Source organism: Myxine glutinosa, chromosome 8, assembly GCF_964187855.1.
Source record: "Myxine glutinosa chromosome 8, kmMyxGlut1.1, whole genome shotgun sequence".
Taxonomy (NCBI): domain Eukaryota; kingdom Metazoa; phylum Chordata; class Myxini; order Myxiniformes; family Myxinidae; genus Myxine; species Myxine glutinosa.
The window spans coordinates 121,688,266-121,707,099 of record NC_136268.1 but is presented as its reverse complement, the minus strand read 5'-3'; the positions used below and the strand labels follow the sequence as shown (position 1 = coordinate 121,707,099).

The 18,834-nt window shown below is 40.9% G+C and overlaps 2 protein-coding genes across 6 annotated transcripts in view; both read right to left on the bottom strand.

The window, feature by feature from the left end:
• The window catches only part of CCDC25 (coiled-coil domain containing 25), a 120,999-nt gene extending 117,305 nt beyond the window's left edge, over positions 1–3,694 (bottom strand). The window contains exon 1 of one of the 2 annotated variants that reach the window (XM_068104954.2): positions 3,449–3,694. In XM_068104954.2, the coding sequence (XP_067961055.1) occupies positions 3,449–3,473 (25 nt within the window). In that variant the 5' untranslated portion in view covers positions 3,474–3,694. The remainder of the gene's footprint in view (positions 1–3,448) is intronic. The other variant, XM_078783721.1, reaches the window with a different exon arrangement.
• Positions 3,695–8,584: 4,890 nt separating this feature from the next.
• Positions 8,585–18,834, bottom strand: part of LOC137418819 (A-kinase anchor protein 7) — an 85,078-nt gene continuing 74,828 nt past the window's right edge. For 2 of the 4 annotated variants that reach the window (XR_013624393.1, XR_013624394.1), the window contains 2 exons: positions 9,826–10,605; positions 8,585–8,974 (listed from right to left, as the gene is read on the bottom strand). Coding sequence is in view for 2 of the 4 variants with exons in the window: in XM_068104952.2 (XP_067961053.2) it covers positions 10,435–10,605 (171 nt within the window). In the remaining 2 variants the exon portion in view is untranslated. Of the gene's footprint in view, positions 8,975–9,436; positions 10,606–18,834 lie in introns of those variants that run through there. The other 2 variants (XM_068104952.2, XM_078783716.1) reach the window with 1 other exon arrangement.

The window sequence follows — 18,834 nt, the reverse complement described above, 5'->3', positions numbered from 1 at the left end:
GACCAGCTATCAAACGAGGAACCGCCCTGTCAATCGCTGGCCTCATAACAAAACACACCAAGCATTTCTTCAGCATCCTAGGGACCCCAACTGATTGGATGGATAAGGATCCTGGTTCATGGGAGAAGGAAACCAGCTTTCAGGAAGCAAAGAAAGCCGCCAGTGGCTTAGTCGTGGTGAACGACAGGGCAGAAAGGGGTGTCGCATTGATACAAGACTACAATAAGCTCCTTACAAAGGATGAAGAGCAAAAGCAAGCTCTGCTCCAAGTTGTTGCTGCTCACAGGAAAATGTACCCCGATGCCAGGAAGGCAACAGTGGTGAAACAGGCCCAGAAATAGGAGTTACATTTCTCATTATATTTGGGTTTTTTAATATTATGTGATATGGTGTCTCTTCATTTTATGAACTGAACATTTGGATTGTTATCATTGAATTTGAGTTTTCATAGCAATATAGTGCTATTTGTGCAGCTATTGTAACTTGTGTTTGCTAGAATACAAAGAAAGTGAGTGGAGGGTGGATTTTCATAAAACAAACTTCTGGTTTTGCTTTCGATCCATATATAGAAAAGTTTTGTAGACACCTTTAGTTTGAAGGCTGATGTGGCACCCATAAATAAAATCAGATTGCTTTCATATTTGGTGTCTTTTCATTTTGGAACAAAAGGAACAACATAAAGCCATGTCCCAGTAAATATTTTTTTTAAATTATTTTGAGCACCACCCTTATATATATATATATATATATATATATATATATATATACAGTGAACCCTCGTTTATCACGGGGGTTACGTTCCAGAACCCCCCGCGATAAACGAAAATCCGCGAAGTAGCGACCATATATTTTTTTTTTTTTTATATATATTTTAAAGCATTATGAACTCCCCACACTCTTATTAACCTTTCCCATACTCTTATAAACACTTCCTATACTCTTAAACACTTTTTACACTCTTAAACATACGTAATTTTAACAACATATAAAATTCTAATGGGTACTCACCATTGAAGATACTGTAGCTACCCATGGGTTCCCCAAGCAAGACCAGCATCAGAATCTCCTTGCTCCAGCCGGTGACGTCACCGGCGGGGATTCCCGGCGCGAGAGTGGCTGGTCACGTGACCGCTAAAGCGTGCCGCGCTTTGCGGGTATAATCAGCTACACCTGTTGATCACGTGACCACCGATTCACCGAAGCACGCCACGCTTGAGAGGCGTGGCTTTCGGTTTCTGGTTGTGCTTTATAATGCAGCCCGATAAATGGGCTTTTCAGTGTTCCCGAGTTGGTTTTGAGAATAAATATCTTCTCGGACGAGTTTGTGTCTTGCCCGTCATTTCGTCCGTATCAAGCAAGAGCCCCGGCTCTTCAATACTACAACTTGCGTGATGAAGATGATGATGAATTAGCTGTGCAGTACTGATGACGATGAAGGTGATGACGATGATGAATGTACTGGCGTTTTCCATACGCACGACTCTTTGTCTACCCTTCTACTGTACACTATGTACAGTATTTTATTTCTTGTAATATGTTTTAAATACTGTATTTTTCTTATTTCTTTACGTTTTTTAATTTTTTAGGCTAGAAAATGCTTATTTTACCACAAAAATATTTAAAATAATAGTATATAAAAATACATTTATACCGCAAAATCCCGCGATATAGCGAAAAATCCGCGATATAATTTTACATATACTAGCGAGAAAAAACCGCGATGTACCGAATCCGCGAAAAGTGAACCGCGATATAGCGAGGGATGACTGTATATATATATATATATATATATATATATATATATATATATATATATATATATATATATATATATATATATATATATATATAAATATATATACTGTATATATATATATACACACACATTATATATCTCGGTTTACATTTTGCTCCACCAAATAACAGCGAAACGGAGTTGAGTAAAAGGGTCAAAATTATACAGATGCTGTGATAAATAACTACCTCTCTCTGTTTGAATGTTTTAAAGAGAATAGACGTCTGGATCAATTTTTGAATTATATATATATATATATATATATATATTATATTATATATTTGCGAGTTGTCTGTGTGTGTCCGTGTTTTATTCAGAGATGGCTGAACGGATCTTCATCAAACTTTCAGAGGCTCATCAGTGAGTGCCTGTGAGTGTTTTAGGCAAAAAAAGAAAAAAAAAGAAATTGAATTGAAAATTGAAAAAAAGTTCGTTTTTTAGGAGTAAAAAAAATAAAAAATAAAAAAAATTCGCTCGCTAGTGCCGAAGCCTTTTTAAATGAATGACAGTTATATACAAGTACACATTCGCATAAATAAATACAAAACAATTACCAGACATTTGAATACAAATAAATGAAACAATTCCAGAAGTGTACTAATTTGGTAGTATGGCTTCTTCTTCTTCTTCCTGATCGGCATCACACTTAACTCAGAAACGTGAGCCACATTCACCCAAACGTGAGCCGCTCCCCTTCCCCCCTCTCCTGCCTCCCCCCTCCTCTCCCCCTCTCCCCACCCTTCCACCCCTCCTCCCACCCCACCCTCCCCTCTCCCTCCCCCCACCCTTTCCCCTCCCCTCTCCCTCCCCCCACCTTTTCCTCCCCCCCCACCCTTTCCCCTCCCCCCTCCCTCCCCCCACCTTTTCCCCTCCCCCCACCCTTTCTCCTCCCCCCACCCTTTCCCCTCCCCTCCCCCCCTCTCCTGCCCTCCCCTTTAAGATATAAATTCTCTGTAAAAGAGCTTTCACTTCTGACTGCTCCCCTTCCCCCTCTCCCCACCCTTCCCCCCTCCTTCCAAGCCCCACCCCACCTCGCCTTCCCCCCTCCCCTTTAATATATAAATTCTCCGTAAAAGAGCTTCCACTTCTGACACACACACACCGACACACACACACTGAGACACACACACACACTGAGACACACACACACACACTGAGACACACACACACTGAGACACACACACACACTGAGACACACACACACACTGAGACACACACACACACACACTGAGACACACACACACACTGAGACACAAACACACACTGACACACACTGACACACACACACACACACACACACACACACTGAGACACACACACACACTGAGACACACACACACACTGAGACACACACACACTGACACACACACACTGAGACACACACACACACACTGAGACACACACACACACACACACACTGAGACACAGAGACACACACACACACAGAGACACACACACACACTGACTGGCACACATGCACACATATGCACACATATGCACACATATGCACACATATACACACACACACACACACACACACACACACACACACACACACACACACACACACACACACACACACACACACACACACACACACACACACACACACACTCCTTAAAAAGAAAAATATATTACGCGATAAAAAATTACCGTTACTCGTGAAGTAAAGCACCATGCCCAAGAAAGATTCGTTCCGTTAGCTTTATATTGAAAGCTTTGTCCCGCGCCGTCTTTCTTGCTCTGTTTAATTTAATGCGACTTTTGAAATGTTACTTCTTCGCTTTTCTTTAACCTTAGCTGTGGCGTTTCCTTCTAATCCGAAACACAGGGTTCCATTTATTTTTCTAACTACACTGTACAACCAACCATTCTCAACAGCACTTCCGCCGGATGATTGTTGTTTAATGGTCACGTGTCCCCTAACAGTTAACACAAGTACAACCATCTGGACATGATTAACATTGCGTCTGTTTTTATTATTGACTAGAAAAGAAAACAAATATGCCACAAGAAGGAAATGTTTTCCTCCAAGCTGAAAACTGGACGTCTGTGAAAGATAAGCGAACAGTGCATTCGAGCTTATACGTCGCCTGCAAATACACGCCCACAACACAAAAATACTGTACAGTATTTGCAAATTAATGAAAAATAAGATGAACGAATTTTTTAATCAAAACCGGATCAAAAGGCTAAACAAAATGCTGTTAAAGTGATTTTTCACAATTGAGATATCGGGTCAAAAATGATATACTGTACTGTACTGTATAGCACATTTCAAAACGTAGTGGTTATGACAAAACATGGTGGATGAGTTGGGTATTTGACAAGAGAACAAGGCGATTAGATTTTGTTTCAGGTCCGAATCCAGATCTGGCCCATCAGTGGGATACAAAACATAAGCTGTTCAGTCTGTCGGAGGTATGCTTTCTACCGAATGCCGTTCTCGTTTAGTCATGTGACTGCTTGAACAGAACTGACAGAAAATTCTTCAATTTTAAATTAATAATAGGCATCCACAGTCATCCTCCACCATGTTGTGGAACGTCGGGCGAGGCGGCCCTCACTTTTCTTTTTCTTCCATCCTCACATTTCACCTTTATTAGCCCATCCCATGAGCAACGGAAGATGACAGATCGGGCGCGCGTGTGTGTGTGTGTGTGTGTGTGTGTGTGTGTGGTGAGTCGAGAACCAGCCCGGGCCAAGAATAAAGCCACCTCGAGGCCACCACCCCCACCAGAGGCCCCCGCCCCCACCCTGGCCATCACCCCCACCTCCCATCCCCCTCCAACCACCCCCCCCCCAACCAGCCCCTCCTCCACCACCACCCCACCCCCCCCCCCAACCACGCCCTCCACCACCACCACGCCCTCCACCACCACCCCCCACCCCATAGCGGGACGTTTGGACCGATCGAGCCAATTTGATACTGCATTTATTTCCCACTCCTGAGAGGGTATTGCACTTGAGTGTTTACTTGGAGAAAAAAATTTCTTTTTGCCAAGTATGTTGATCAGTGTGTGTGTGTGTGTGTGTGTGTGTGTGTGTGTGTGTGTGTGTGTGTGTGTGTGTGTGTGTGTGTGTGTGTGTGTGTGGTGTGTGTGTGGTGTGTGTGTGGTGTGTGTGTGTGTGTGTGTCGGTCCACTCACTTGTACTTGCCTACAGGTCACAATTTTAAACCAATGTTCACGAAACTTCACCAAATGATAGTTTGTGGTCTGACAAAATCCAATATATTTTTTTGATGTCAAAAGTCAATATAGGTCAAAGGTCAACCACCTTTTTCCCAATTTCTAAAATCCTCAATTTTCATCCGATTGACTTTAAATTTGAATAGAATTTGCATATCAGCTTACTGAAACCAACCGCTAACTATTTTTTTGGATCAACATAAGCCAAAAGGTCAACATAGGCCAAATTTCTAAAATTGTAAATTTTCATCCGATGAACTTAAAATTTGAATACGATTTGCATATCTAGTCACTGAATTCAACCCCCAACTATTTTTGAGGTCAACATAGGCCAAAAGGTCAACCACTTTTCTTAAATTTATAAAATAGGCCTCTAAAATAGTTTGTCCGCACAGAATAAATATGCTTTTCTCTGCAACCGTTGGTCCGATTGACAGGAAATTTTCACCATAGGTGCAACTCCACCTGCAGAATTTTTAAACGATAATTATGACGTCATATGTCACGTGGTGGCCTCCATCTTGGAAAAACCGAAAAAATTTGCACCTCTATATCTCCGAAAGCACTGCATATAAAAAATTGAGACATGGCTCATTGTAAAGAACTCTCCATGGGGAATAAAATATGTTAATGATGATGTCATAAGTGCCTCCATTATGATGTTATAATTCGACAAGTACAAAACTTGTCTGATCATGCTCAAGATGAAATTTATTAAGCATCATCTAAGGATATATTGGCGGAGAAAAATAATAATGATGACATCATCGGTCACGTAATGCGGCCACTATATTTGTTTTAACACAAAAGCCTTAAAAACCACTGAAAACACATCCTAGTGAGAGTCTGCAATCTCTGATTGCTCTTTCTAGTTGGCTTTTTAATTCGTTTCCTCCGCAACTGCTTGAGCGATTGACAAAATGTTCAAATGTGGGTGCCGAGTCATGGAGAATATTTTTACAAAGTTACATGATGATTGGATGCTAAATGTGGCCGTCATTCCAAAAAGTCCGTTTTCTGTAGGCATGGGAAAAATATCATTAGTTTTGCCCACTTATAAAAGACTCCTCCCATACCCACCTGCTCATGAACATGCATTTGCCCAAACCTTCTCGTCATCTTCACTCTTTGATGTGTCCTTTTCACACTGGTGTGGAATTACCTTTTGATTTAATTGGGGTATTTTGGAGCCGTGCTGTTTTAATTTTAGCACCAATTAAGGGTTGGTCAACCACCTGTACTTACAAAGTTATTCAATATCATTATTCGAACAGAGAAATCGCCAACTGTTAAAAATGTCAAAATGTTAGTGAACCCTATTTACAAGAAGGGAGATAAAATAACTCACGCAAACTACAACACGATATCACTTCTCGATACCAGAAAAAGTATTTTGTAAGATCCTCCTCAACAGAGTTGTGAAAGTGGCTGATGAAGACATCGTGTCAATGCGCTTGAGGTGGTCAAAAGTCAGGATGACTCAAACCTACAAAGGGTATACAGGCCTGACTTCGGCAACTCGACACCCAGAGGGAGGCCATCAAAAACATGGATAGATGATATTAGACAGGAATTGGGATTGCCATATTTACGAACGAGAAGTGCACTGAGAATCGAGGACGATGCAGTAAGCTTACTGTCATGCGAGATGCAAGGGGCCCGACTTCAGTCCTGTGCAATTAAGTCAAGAAAGAAGAAGTCAACCACTTGTGGACTGGCATGAAGAATTTGCATATTGGGTCGCTGAATTGGTTCACAAATCAAAAGCGAGAAGCCGAATATTCTTTCAGAAGGCTCACTTGGCTGCACATGGATGGGTTTGAGGGTAGAAGAGTTGAGGCTGAAACCTGAATCCTATGCAAGCTCCTTCTGAGGACTCCATCTTTACTCTTTACTTATTCTGGTTCCTTCTGATGACTCCAATGCAGTATTTGATCACATATAAAACAGACTGGCAGGACAGGTCAACATGAGTCAGCTGGCTTTTCATGAAAAAAATAAGGGCAACACAATTCTATGGCGACACTCAGTTGCCAGAGGCCGAGAAGCCAAATACTGTACTTGATAAATATTGTATACGACTTTACCCATATTTGAATCCACAATAAACCAGTGCGCCCTTGAACCACAAAACCACCACTGCACACATGTTCGTTTGACATGTGTCCTTTCTTCAATCCATCAAGAGAGCAGCCAGGTACAATACCAGCAGAGGAGTGCTGGAGCATCGAGCACCGCATTTTCAAATGTGAGGCAGTCATATGGTATTTGGGTTTGCAAGATGGCCTAGATTCCTAGAAGTTGCACACTCACCTCTAACCTCAGCTTAGCGATAAACTGTCATCCTGGTGTTTCACAGGCAGGGTGAGGTGTCAATGTATTTTTTTTTGTACACATAGTCGAGGCTCGTGTCAGAGCTAGATGTGTGCCATCAATCGGATTGATGTAAAACTGGATGTTGCTTCTGCCAGCGTTTGTTGTTGATGGACGTTAACGATTCAGGTATCCTTTGTGATGGAGTTATCACCGTTCCTCTGGCTAAATTACCTTCATTCGAATGTCAGGCCTTGTCAGCTGTTTCGTGAAAGTTTTGTGCCAAAAATGTTCCCTGGCTTACCCCACATTAAAGTATTCATCGTGCTAGCAATTGATGGTATTTATTTTCTGGACCGTAACATTTTTCAAAAGGAGTGGGTCATTGTGTGCTGGTACCCTGGACAAATTCCCTGCTTGAAAATGTACAATAAGCCTGCAGCAGGAGGGAGTATTGGTATGTGTAATGGACAGGCATAATGGGCTCCTGTGCATTCCTAAAACTTGTAGAGAACCCTCCTGCTGTTCCGCAGGTGCAATAATCATCACCTCGTTTTCAATCCAATCAATCAAGATCAAGGCCTACCTCAACCCACATTGGCCTTTTGGCATACTTACCACGTTTGCCAAGTCTGGGGAGAAATTTGGCAAGGATGCCCACGATGTGCAACGCACTCTTCGCAAAAGACACCTTAGCATCACTATGGTTAACTTGCATTGCACCCAAATAAGATACACAGCTCGTACACGATGTGGTGGTGTAATGGTTGGAGCATCCACACCGAGTCTGGCAGAGGGGAGGGGTGGGTCACATTTGTTGTTGTGGGCACGCATTAGTTGGTGGCCGAAATATTAAAGTTCCCACGATATTTGTCATGAAAAGTAAGCAGGCTCAAACCAGCAACCTGAACAAATTGCAAATTCCTGCCACCTTCAGTCAAACATCAGGAGCAGCCGGTTCATGACAAGCTTTGGCAAAAGGCTTTCCCCAGCTGTTTCCAGAAGATGAGCATAATTGGGGTGGTAGTGGTAGTAGTAGTAGTAGTAGTAGTAGTAGTCCTGGCTTAATTAGTAGCCAGCTTAATCAAAAGTTGGTGCACGATAAGACGTCCAACAGTCCCTGTATCAACATTGGAGTTCCAGTGTTTGCCCGAAATTTTGGTGCAGGTGCGCCGTGGCTACCGGGGGACATCATCGAGAAGCCAGGTCCACTGTCCTGTGTGATTCGCCTGCAGGACGGCCGCGAAATTCGTCGACATGTAAGGTATCTCGACAGACTACGATCGATTGTTGCACACGTTTATTGACTCTGCAGATACAGGCCCGATTCACCCAAGCGCCGTCTGAGCTGAGCCGTAACTCCCGGAAACGGAAATAAACACGCGGTCACGTTGTAGGGATAAAACGGTGAATATTTGCACCTTCATACATGACAATTACATACACCCTTAATTATACTACCTTCTTTTTGTCAAGAGGATAAAAGAGGTATGACAATTTCACAATATCAAACCAAGCCAGAAGATGATAAAATGACAATAAGCAGAGACACTGCAGCAAAGCAGTCCACCTGTATGTCAAATAAATAAAAACTCACATTCTAAGTTTCACAAAGATCAATTAAAAATACTCAGAAAAACATGAATAATGCCATTAAAAGTAATAGTCAGGTTCACTATGTTAACAAATATAATTTCGTTCAAAATTTTGGTAGATTAGCAAAACTATACATTTTTGGAATATTCAGAGCATGAGGAATCCAAAAATTAATGTTTACATTTGCATAGACACCTTTGCGAAAATGACACTCACGACAGTGATGAAGATAGTCAGGTTCACTATGTTAACAAATATAATTTCTTTCAAAATTTTGGGATTAGCAAACCTGTACATGTTTGGAATCTTCAGAGCATGGAGAATCTGAAAATCAATGTTGGCATTTGCACAGACACCTGCATGGCCGCCATTTTGGATTTTGAAAATGGCCACCATAAAATACATATTTTGCGCGATCTCGGCTTCAAGTCAACCTAGAGACTTCATTAAATATGCTAATCCTATGTTTTCTGGGTCTAGGAATCCAATAAAGGCCTCAAAATAGTGCTCAGGATTATAGAAAAGCAACAAACAAAGGTAATTGAAAACCATTGTCTTTATTTTTGTGATATAACTGTATTACATAATACATGATATTGCAAGTCCTTTGAAGTTATAGGTTGTTATAGGTTGTTATAGGAAGTTATAGGTAGTATCAGATTGAACTGTAAGTCCTATACACAGGATCTACGAGGTCTATACCGTTCAGGAATATGCTTTTACAGATCTTCATCACTGTCCTGAGTGTCATTTTCGCAAAGGTGTCTCCGCAAATGTAAACATTAATTTTTGGATTCCTCATGCTCTGAATATTCCAAAAATGTATAGTTTTGCTAATCTACCAAAATTTTGAACGAAAAAACATAGTGAACCTGACTATAAGGGATTGGACTTGTGCAAAGATTCACGAATATTCTGAAAATAGTCAACCATCAATGAAAAGCGTGATGACGTTTGTAGTACAGGAGGTTAAAAATATATATATATATTTACATCACATCTCAAATGTACTCGTAATCCCTTTTGGCATCAGCTTTATCACAGCAAAGCTTCGGTGGGATGCAAAGCTGTGCACATCGATTATATAATTTATATTAAAGCATCCCTTCAATGTCAAATAAGATTTTAAAAACGTCGTGGGCCTTTCACAACAGACACCAACACTGGCCTGTTATCCAAGATATTGGGACGAACACGAGCAATTTCAATGAAGAGTGATTTTAGTTCAAGGATATTGGTGGAGATTTGTATAAAATAAAGTAAGAACATTGGGCTGATGTGGGAAATGAGCAGAGACTGGATCCCTCATTGGTTTTGAAGATCCCCCCTCCCCCTTATAGTGGCAAACATCACTGCTATTATAGCTTGACTCAAGCAATTAAAGCTAATATCAGTGCAGGACAAATGAAAATAATTATTCCTTTCTAATATGTAATAGCAGTACCTGAATTACAAGTAGGTAAAATGTAAAATACTTTAGAGTTAAAGAATCTAACTGTATACGATAAAAAAAGATTTTCTTATTGAAAATGTTGACGGTTACTTTTGTAGCTCATCTTGTTTTTCATTAAGAATTTCATTCACAGCTTTTTTGAGTCTTACACGTGTCTTTGGCTGCTGGAGCAAGGCTTTTAAGCGATTCAGTGCTTGTTCATGGTGTGATGCAATACGGTGTCCACCTTGCTCGGCCAGAAATGCATCTTGTCGAGTCTGCAAGACACAAGGGAAAGGAACTTACTTCCCTCAACACGTGCAAAACATTAGATCTGTTATCACATCTTAATGGACCAGTTTGCTCATTTCTCCGACTAGGAATTTTCACTAGGAATTTTAACTTTTTCACCAGTAAAACACAAGGAATTTTCACTAGGAATTTTCACTTTTTCACTAGTAAAACACCAGGAATTTTCAAAACTATTTTAAAAAGAAAATGTTTAATTTTCTTTCAATTTTTTGAACATAAATCACATTCAGAGCAAACTGTACTTTAACATTAATGACAAAGACATTAGAAGACAATGAACAAATACATATATGGTATATACGTGCATAATGAGCCAAGAGTTGAGGTGGGAATGGTAACATGCCAATCCACTTTAAAAAAGAAAGAAAATACATTGTACAAAGTGAAGTGTATACAGGGAATCATGAAAAAAAGACAAAAACAATAGTAACAGCACAATGCTCCATGAAAAGTGCTGTGGGAACCACTGCCAATATGAAATAAATAACTAAGCCCAGTATGTACAGAAGTGCATATGTCCACTTATCCTCTCGATCAGCCTGTGAACCTGCCAACCTCTGTCATACAGCTCTTCCATGAGCCTCAACAACTGCAGAAAGAAAATCTAATTTAATGAAACAAACAACAACAAGAAAGGCACTTAGTCGAGGGCATACTTCCACCAGGCTGAACAGTTTACATTTTGTATTCCACCAATAGGCCGGATCTGCATCCCGATCTGCATCTGCAGGCCGTAATCTACCAAACTCATCCAACCACTTTGGTCATAATAGTCTAGTAGGAAGACTAGGTCCCCCTGCACCCCACGGAGATATACTTCTAATCAGTGTTTCTAGATTGGAAAAAATGTGTAGAAAATGACTAGCTATGGCCCCAAGCTGAAAAAATGTCCCACATACCATTTTTATGCAAATTACTGCTGCCATTATCAAAAAAAGACTAGGTCCCCCTGCACCCCCCGGAGATATACTTCTAATCAGTGTTTCTAGATTGGAAAAAATGTGTAGAAAATGACTAGCTATGGCCCCAAGCTGAAAAAATGTCCCACATACCATTTTTATGCAAATTACTGCTGCCATTATCAAAAAAACGATTTTTGACATATCTCAGCCAATATTGCAGATAATTGAAAAATGAAGGTGTCTAGACCCATGTTTTGAAGGGCATAGATCATGATAGAACTATTCATAACATGATTACATGTGTCTATGGTATACTAGTATGCTAATTAGTGCTTTATTTACAAAATAATCACAGTTTTACGAAATAATAGACTCATATTAAGGTCCGTCTACACAGACGTTAACACAAAGTTTTATTTTTCTAAATATTACAACTGTCAAAATAGTCCTAGCACTCAATGTGACCACTCTTCTCTTGCTTGTTTTAGATAAACATCATTAGCATTAGTGATTCTACACTGAGTCAGTCATCATCATTTTCATCGAAATCGTCAGAGTCAAACTCTTCTTCTCCTTCCTCTTCCTCCTCCTCTTCGTGCTCTCCTGTGTTCAGAAGATCCACCAGTGAGGTTGGTAGGATGGGACCACTGGACCACATTGGTTTCAACAGTCCTTCATCAGTCCTTATCCATCCTTGCTCCTCATAAGGTTTTGGCTTTTCGATGATAGGTTGATCGGCTCTTTTGTACAATGCTACGCGGTGGTTCACACGCTGGATGTGCGGCTTCAGGGCAGACTGGCATGGAGGAAGGCGAGCCAGATCAACCTTGGACTTGGATGTGAGGGTCTTGTCCTCTCCCACCATTTTTCGTAGCAGCTTGGCACGGACAATGTCCACTGATGACTCGCGACTCTGGCCGTACATCACACAGGTGAATTTTTCTAACTGCCTCTCCACCTCAGGGTTGGCATCCCAGTTGTCACCCAGTTCACCGAATGCCCTGTGAAACCTGGGATTCTTCTCCAGCTTTTTCAAGGGCCCGACTTTTCCCTTCCCTTTGAAGGCACTGGTGCAGTCTTCTCCGCTGAACACATAGTACCCCAGGAGAGTGGCACAGTAGTCCTCTCCCAGGGATTCTGCCAGCTCAGAGACGTTGACAAGTTGGCGATGCTTCCCTGACCCTGTATCCAGGTACACCGTCAGCTTGATGTTGTGGGCATGGTGGAGCAGGATCAGGAGGATGTCTGTGTCCGGTGTTCTGACTACAGCGTTCTTGTATCCGATGGTAGCAGCATGATGGAGGTACAGAACCACCCTGGTATCAGTCTCTTCCTGGTTGCTGTAGATCGTGGGGAGTTCACGTACCTCGACCTGAAACACAAAAAGGCACCGCATTTCAATCACCAGTCACTGCCAGTTTCAGTATATCTCCGGGGGGTGCAGGGGGACCTAGTCTTTTTTTGATAATGGCAGCAGTAATTTGCATAAAAATGGTATGTGGGACATTTTTTCAGCTTGGGGCCATAGCTAGTCATTTTCTACACATTTTTTCCAATCTAGAAACACTGATTAGAAGTATATCTCCGGGGGGTGCAGGGGGACCTAGTCTTCCTACTAGACTATAATCCGTTCATAACTTTTTTGAAATAACGTGCTTCACTGTGTGTGTGTGTGTGTGTGGTGTGGTGTGGTGTGGTGTGGTGTGGTGTGTGTGTGTGTGTATATAGATATATATGCATACATAATCGTTTTTGGCACAATCTATCAATGGTGAATGGTCAATTTTAAATTCAAAATTTCTCTCATCGACAAAATCAGTACAATCAGTAAAAAAAATCTTCATAAAAATCTAATCAAATTGTCCTCGTCACCCACACAACCTGTCCACCAAGTTTCATCTGAATCCGTCTGCAACTTTGAGATATCCTGCTCACAGACAGACAAAAAAAACAAAGAAATATGTCGAACATAGCACAATACTTGCAAATTCCTTAAAATAAGTTGTTGACCTTTAGCCTATGTTGACCTGAAAATAATTGGTGGTTGAATTAATTGCCCAGATATGCAAATCCTGTTCAAATTTCAAGTCAATCAGGTTAAAATTGAGGATTTTAGAAATTTTGACAAAGTTGGTGATGTGGATTTTCTTTAATAATTTAGTCTTTAAATTAATTTGACAAGACTCAAGAGAATTAAATGTCCACATTCGTCTCAGAAGACAATCAAACCTCGACTCTGATTCTGCAACTGGACCAGACGGCATCAGCCCACGGGTCCTAAAATCCTGCTCTGCCGCTCTATCTCACCCTCTCTCTGTTCTTTTCACGCTCTCTTTTGCCCAAGGTCATCTGTCAGCATCCTGGAAATCAGGAAACATTACCGCTTTACACAAAAAGGTGCAAAAACAGATCCTTGCAACTACAGACCAATCAGCCTGCTCCCAATTATCAGCAAAGTCATGGAATCCATCATTGCTTCAGATATCAAATCCTTCCTCTTCTCCAATGGCTTGATCTCCGATCATCAATTTGGATTCAGACAAGGTCATTCTACTCTGGACATGCTGCTTCTGCTGTCTCAACAATGGATGGAGGTCCTCAATGCCAAACAGGAAATCAGAGCCGTCTACCTTGAAATATCACGTGCCTTCGATACGGTCGGGCACCCAGCTCTGCTCACCAAACTCTCCTCCTATGGTATCCATGGAAATCTCCATGCATGGCTTGCGGACTTCCTCTCTGATCGTAGTCAACGTGTAGCCCTGAATGGATTTCTCTCATCTCCCCTTCCTGTTCAGGCTGGAGTTTCCCAAGGCAGTTTCTGGGCCCTGTGCTTTTTCTGGTCTTTATCAATGATCTCTCTGACTCTCTGGAAAATCCTCTCTATCTCTTTGCTGATGACTCCACTCTCTGCCGCTCCATTCCTCTTCCCTCAGATCGGCAGTCTGCAGCCTGCTCACTCTCTGAAGACCTGGACAAAATCACGGTCTGGTCAAACAAGTGGAACATGTCTTTCAATCCTGACAAATCTCACACTCTTACTATGTCTCTCCGAAAAGATCGACTGGACAACCCTCCCATCTACTTTCTCAACAATCCTCTCCAAGAAGTTCTGTCGCTCAAGCTTTTGGGTCTCACTATCTGCCATGATCTTTCTTGGGAAAACCACATTTCCAAGCTGGCCTCCAAAGCCAGTCGCCGACTGGGCATCCTCAGTCGTGCGAATTCCTTCCTCGGCACACCTGAGCTCCTCACCACATACAAGGCTTTCATCCGCAGCTCAATGGAATACTGTTCTCCCCTATGGACCGGTGCTCCTGCCTCACACCTAGCTCGGCTTTACGTTGTTGAAACCAAAGCTTTCAGAATCATTGGAATCTCCTGTGATGAAGCTATCTCCGAGGGCCTTTCACTCACTCACCGCAGACAGGTAGGGGGTCTTTCTGTCTTGTACCGACTCCTCTCCGGCCTTGCTCCCCCAGCTCTCTTTGTGCTTTGTCCCCCAAATATTCCTACAGGTCGCACAAGATCTGCCAGCAACCCTCTGATGGTTAAACTGCCGAAATCTCGGCTCTCTGCTCACCTTCACTCTTTCATTCCTCTTTTCTCCCGCCACTGGAACAAACTCCCACACTCCCTTCAATCCCACCCCTCCCTCCAGGTCTTTAAAACAGCTGTTCACCACCATCTCTTATCTTTCCCCATCCAAAACCTTGATCTTTTCTACCCCCACTAATTCACCCCAGATCCACCTTCTTTGAAATTCCAACTTCTTTCCTGGAAGTCCTGGCAGTGTCCATATGTTTTATACCTCTCCCACCCCCCCCCCCCCTTCCCATGCCCCCACCCACCCCAAAGCCCTCTCCCTCCCACAGATCTCTCGATGCCCCTGCTCTCAGATGTTGTGTTTGTGTTCCTCCCCCTCTCACCCCATCTTGTCTACCGCTCCCCATGTTATATGTTTTATGTGTCGTTTTGTCTTTCTTTGTGATTAATGTTCGCTCTTTCACGAGCCTCGATCTTGTATACAAAAAAAAGAAGAAAAAAAAAGAAGATTTTAATGACACATGGGAATACTTGATTTACTTCCACCAAAGGTATTTACAGAATACACTTCCATTTGAGTTACACATACACGAATAAAACGAAATCACTACGCTACATTTGACACGGATCAACACTACATTTAATACATCACAAGTGAACCAAGAACTCTCTGATGGTGCCGTGAAATGGCTTTCTTATAGTCAAAGATCAAAGAGAGAGGTCAGGTAAGGTTCAAGGAACATAACAGGCAGTTCGTGTCTTCAATTCCTTGGGTCAGCTTTTTCTTTCTTCATATGCAACTCTCCCAGCCATAAAATGCAAGTCATAGAGAAAAAAGAGATTTCTAACATCTTACAAAATAAACAAAGCCTTCTGTTTCTAATAGATAATATGCCTTTGCGTGACTGAGGATATCGGGTTTTCTCAATCTCTAAGAGAAAAACATGGTCGGACAAAGTTCAAATCAGTGAGGGTTATACATCATTGTTTCAAATCTTTTTAATATATATATAGGTGTCGTATGAAAAGTCGTATCATATAAAAAATATACTACATATCAGGCTAAAAAAAGTACTATATTTCTCTATTCTTTAATCGAACTTACTTTGCTGCATGGTTATAAAACGAGATAGGCATCACAGCTTGGGTTGAATGTCTGCCTCTAATGCGAGCCTATTGAATTGTTATATAGTTCATAGAATGCAGTTAACACCGATTAATATATATATACACAAAGAATTAAGTTAAGCACCCCTACACAACGAATTAAGGTAAGCACCCCCTAATATATATTCTTTGTGTATATGTATACATTGGCATATATTCTAAGGTATGTGAGATCAAATAATGATTGGTATGACATTAGCAATTATCCATTGATGAAATTGAGTGATCAAAGTGTAAAAAGTGATTGGTTGAGTCAGTGATCCGATCACGTGGGTCCTACACACGTTATTGACGCAAAGATCGCTAGAGGTCTTCTCAGAACAATGACTGTACGTTAGAAAACATAAACGTCATCCACACTGTCCGTGATGGACCTATAGCTCCATACTTAAATTGAGGTGAAAATATGCCTAAAATTCCCAAAAAATTTCACCTTAAATTATTCAGAATAAAATATTGAAAACGGCATGATTGTTATGTTTTTATGTGACCATAATATCACTTCTCCAGAAAATATAGCAATATCATGGGTATATTACACTGTTTTGACGACAACAAACTTGTAATGTGCGAGGTTGTAAAAAAACGGGGGGGGGGTGCTTAACTTAATTCTTTGTGTATATATTCATTAAGTTTATGTATTTTCAATGGCAAAGTCGAGGCTCAGGTAAATCTACTTGATTTACACAAATTACGTACACAAATTAATTTTCTTCTTCTACAATCCTCCATCTGATCATATAATGATCACAAATATAGAAGCCAAATTAATTGTTTGAGTCACAGGTTGACTCCATTTTGAGGAACAATCGTTCAGGTTTTTTTAATTTGCTTCCACAAATAATTTATCTCCACCTACGGCATACACCATCCTGATGGAAAAGTTTGTTTGTTATTAGGCATCGCCTTGTATGTTGAACTCCTTCGTCGTTGACAGTTCAGTCTGTTGCGGAGCTCTTTTCATTCAAGTGATCCTCTGCAGCAGGATGAACGCTGAAACTCTGTGCTCCTGTCATCAAGGAGTGACCCTTACAGGTCAAAATCTTCTCTGTATCTTGCAATGCACAATCTGCCACATTTCAGCAGCACACAAGCCATTGCACGTTGAATAGGAGCTGCACAAATCCAGCTCAATCAGCAGAGTTGTGTGAGGTGAGGATCAAAGCTGGAGGTGCATCGATTAAGGCTCCGGGATCATGATGTCCAATTGATCCATGATGCACACCATAAACAGCCAGCAGAGCCATGAAGGCCCAGTGTTCAACACGGTCCAGCAGTCCCATCCAGGACTCGTCCTCCTTTGGCAATCAGCAGAGTCGTGATGTCATGTTGGAACATCAGGCAGGAGCTGGAGTTTGACATGCCAATGGAAGAAAACTTTGGCAGTTGATGTGAGCTCCAAAAACAGGTGTGTTCTGAAGCAGGTGGTCGCTTTCAGCCCACATATAACAATGTGGTTCAGGCAAATGGTCGTCTTAGGTGAACCACAATTTTCAAGGTGTATTTCCATGTTTTTTTTTTTGTTTTTTTTATTTCCATGTTTCGGAGGTGCATGCCATTTTAATTTCATCTTGAGCCAGCCAAATGTACTGACAATAATCTCCAGCAATTCTTCCAAAAGCCTCTTTTTTATTAGCCTGTTTTCGACACACTGGATCGAGCAAATCATTTTGAAAACATAGAATTAACACATTATAACTAACAATGTAATCAATATCCCGATTATGTCCTACCTTATAACAATTTACATTGGTTCACAAGTTCCCGAGAACATTTGAAAGATTATATTTCATGTGTAACACCCGAACAAAACATTAAATCAGGGGTGTACATGTTTGTTTTTTAGCATAACCAAAGTACATATGAATGTATTCAATAAATTCTTCAAAATTGTTTTTCTCTTTTTTTTTCTTACAAAACAAAAAAATACCCAAAATTCTATCACCCAGAATCTCAAATCTTATCATGTATTTTCATCACATTTGCACAATCCTGGGGTCCTCTCACCACAAGGTGAGAAGGAAATCAATCCCACTGCAACCCCTAAATACTTCGTCTTCTTTCATCAACCTTACTTTCATATTTTACTTCCAAAATATCTCATGTAATCAGATGCTCAATTTTTCAAAAAAAAATTCCCAAATCAAATCAAAGCAAAAATGCAAAATTAACCATCTATGTATTTTTATCATAATTATCACAGATTTCCTTTGTATCAATTCCCAACAAAACCCGTCTGTATATGTTTCACATTACTTTCAGCACATAATTCCTTGAAATCATCATTTCCTCCCTTTTTCTTTATATTCTAACAAATAAAACAAAAAAATAATAATAATAGGCCTCAATCCTTCCATCCCCAACCAATCCTCTTTCACATTATTTTCCTTATCCCACATTCATTTTTTACAAAATCTGTTGCCAAGATCTGTATTTTTCTCCTCTCCTTTTCATTAATATCAACCATTTTCTCTCGCCATGGAATAGTCCACCACTCATATAAATAATCATAAGAGTTCTGCGAAACATCTCCATCTTTAAAACTTAGCCAACCATTTTAAACCACATGTTTTCCCCCCA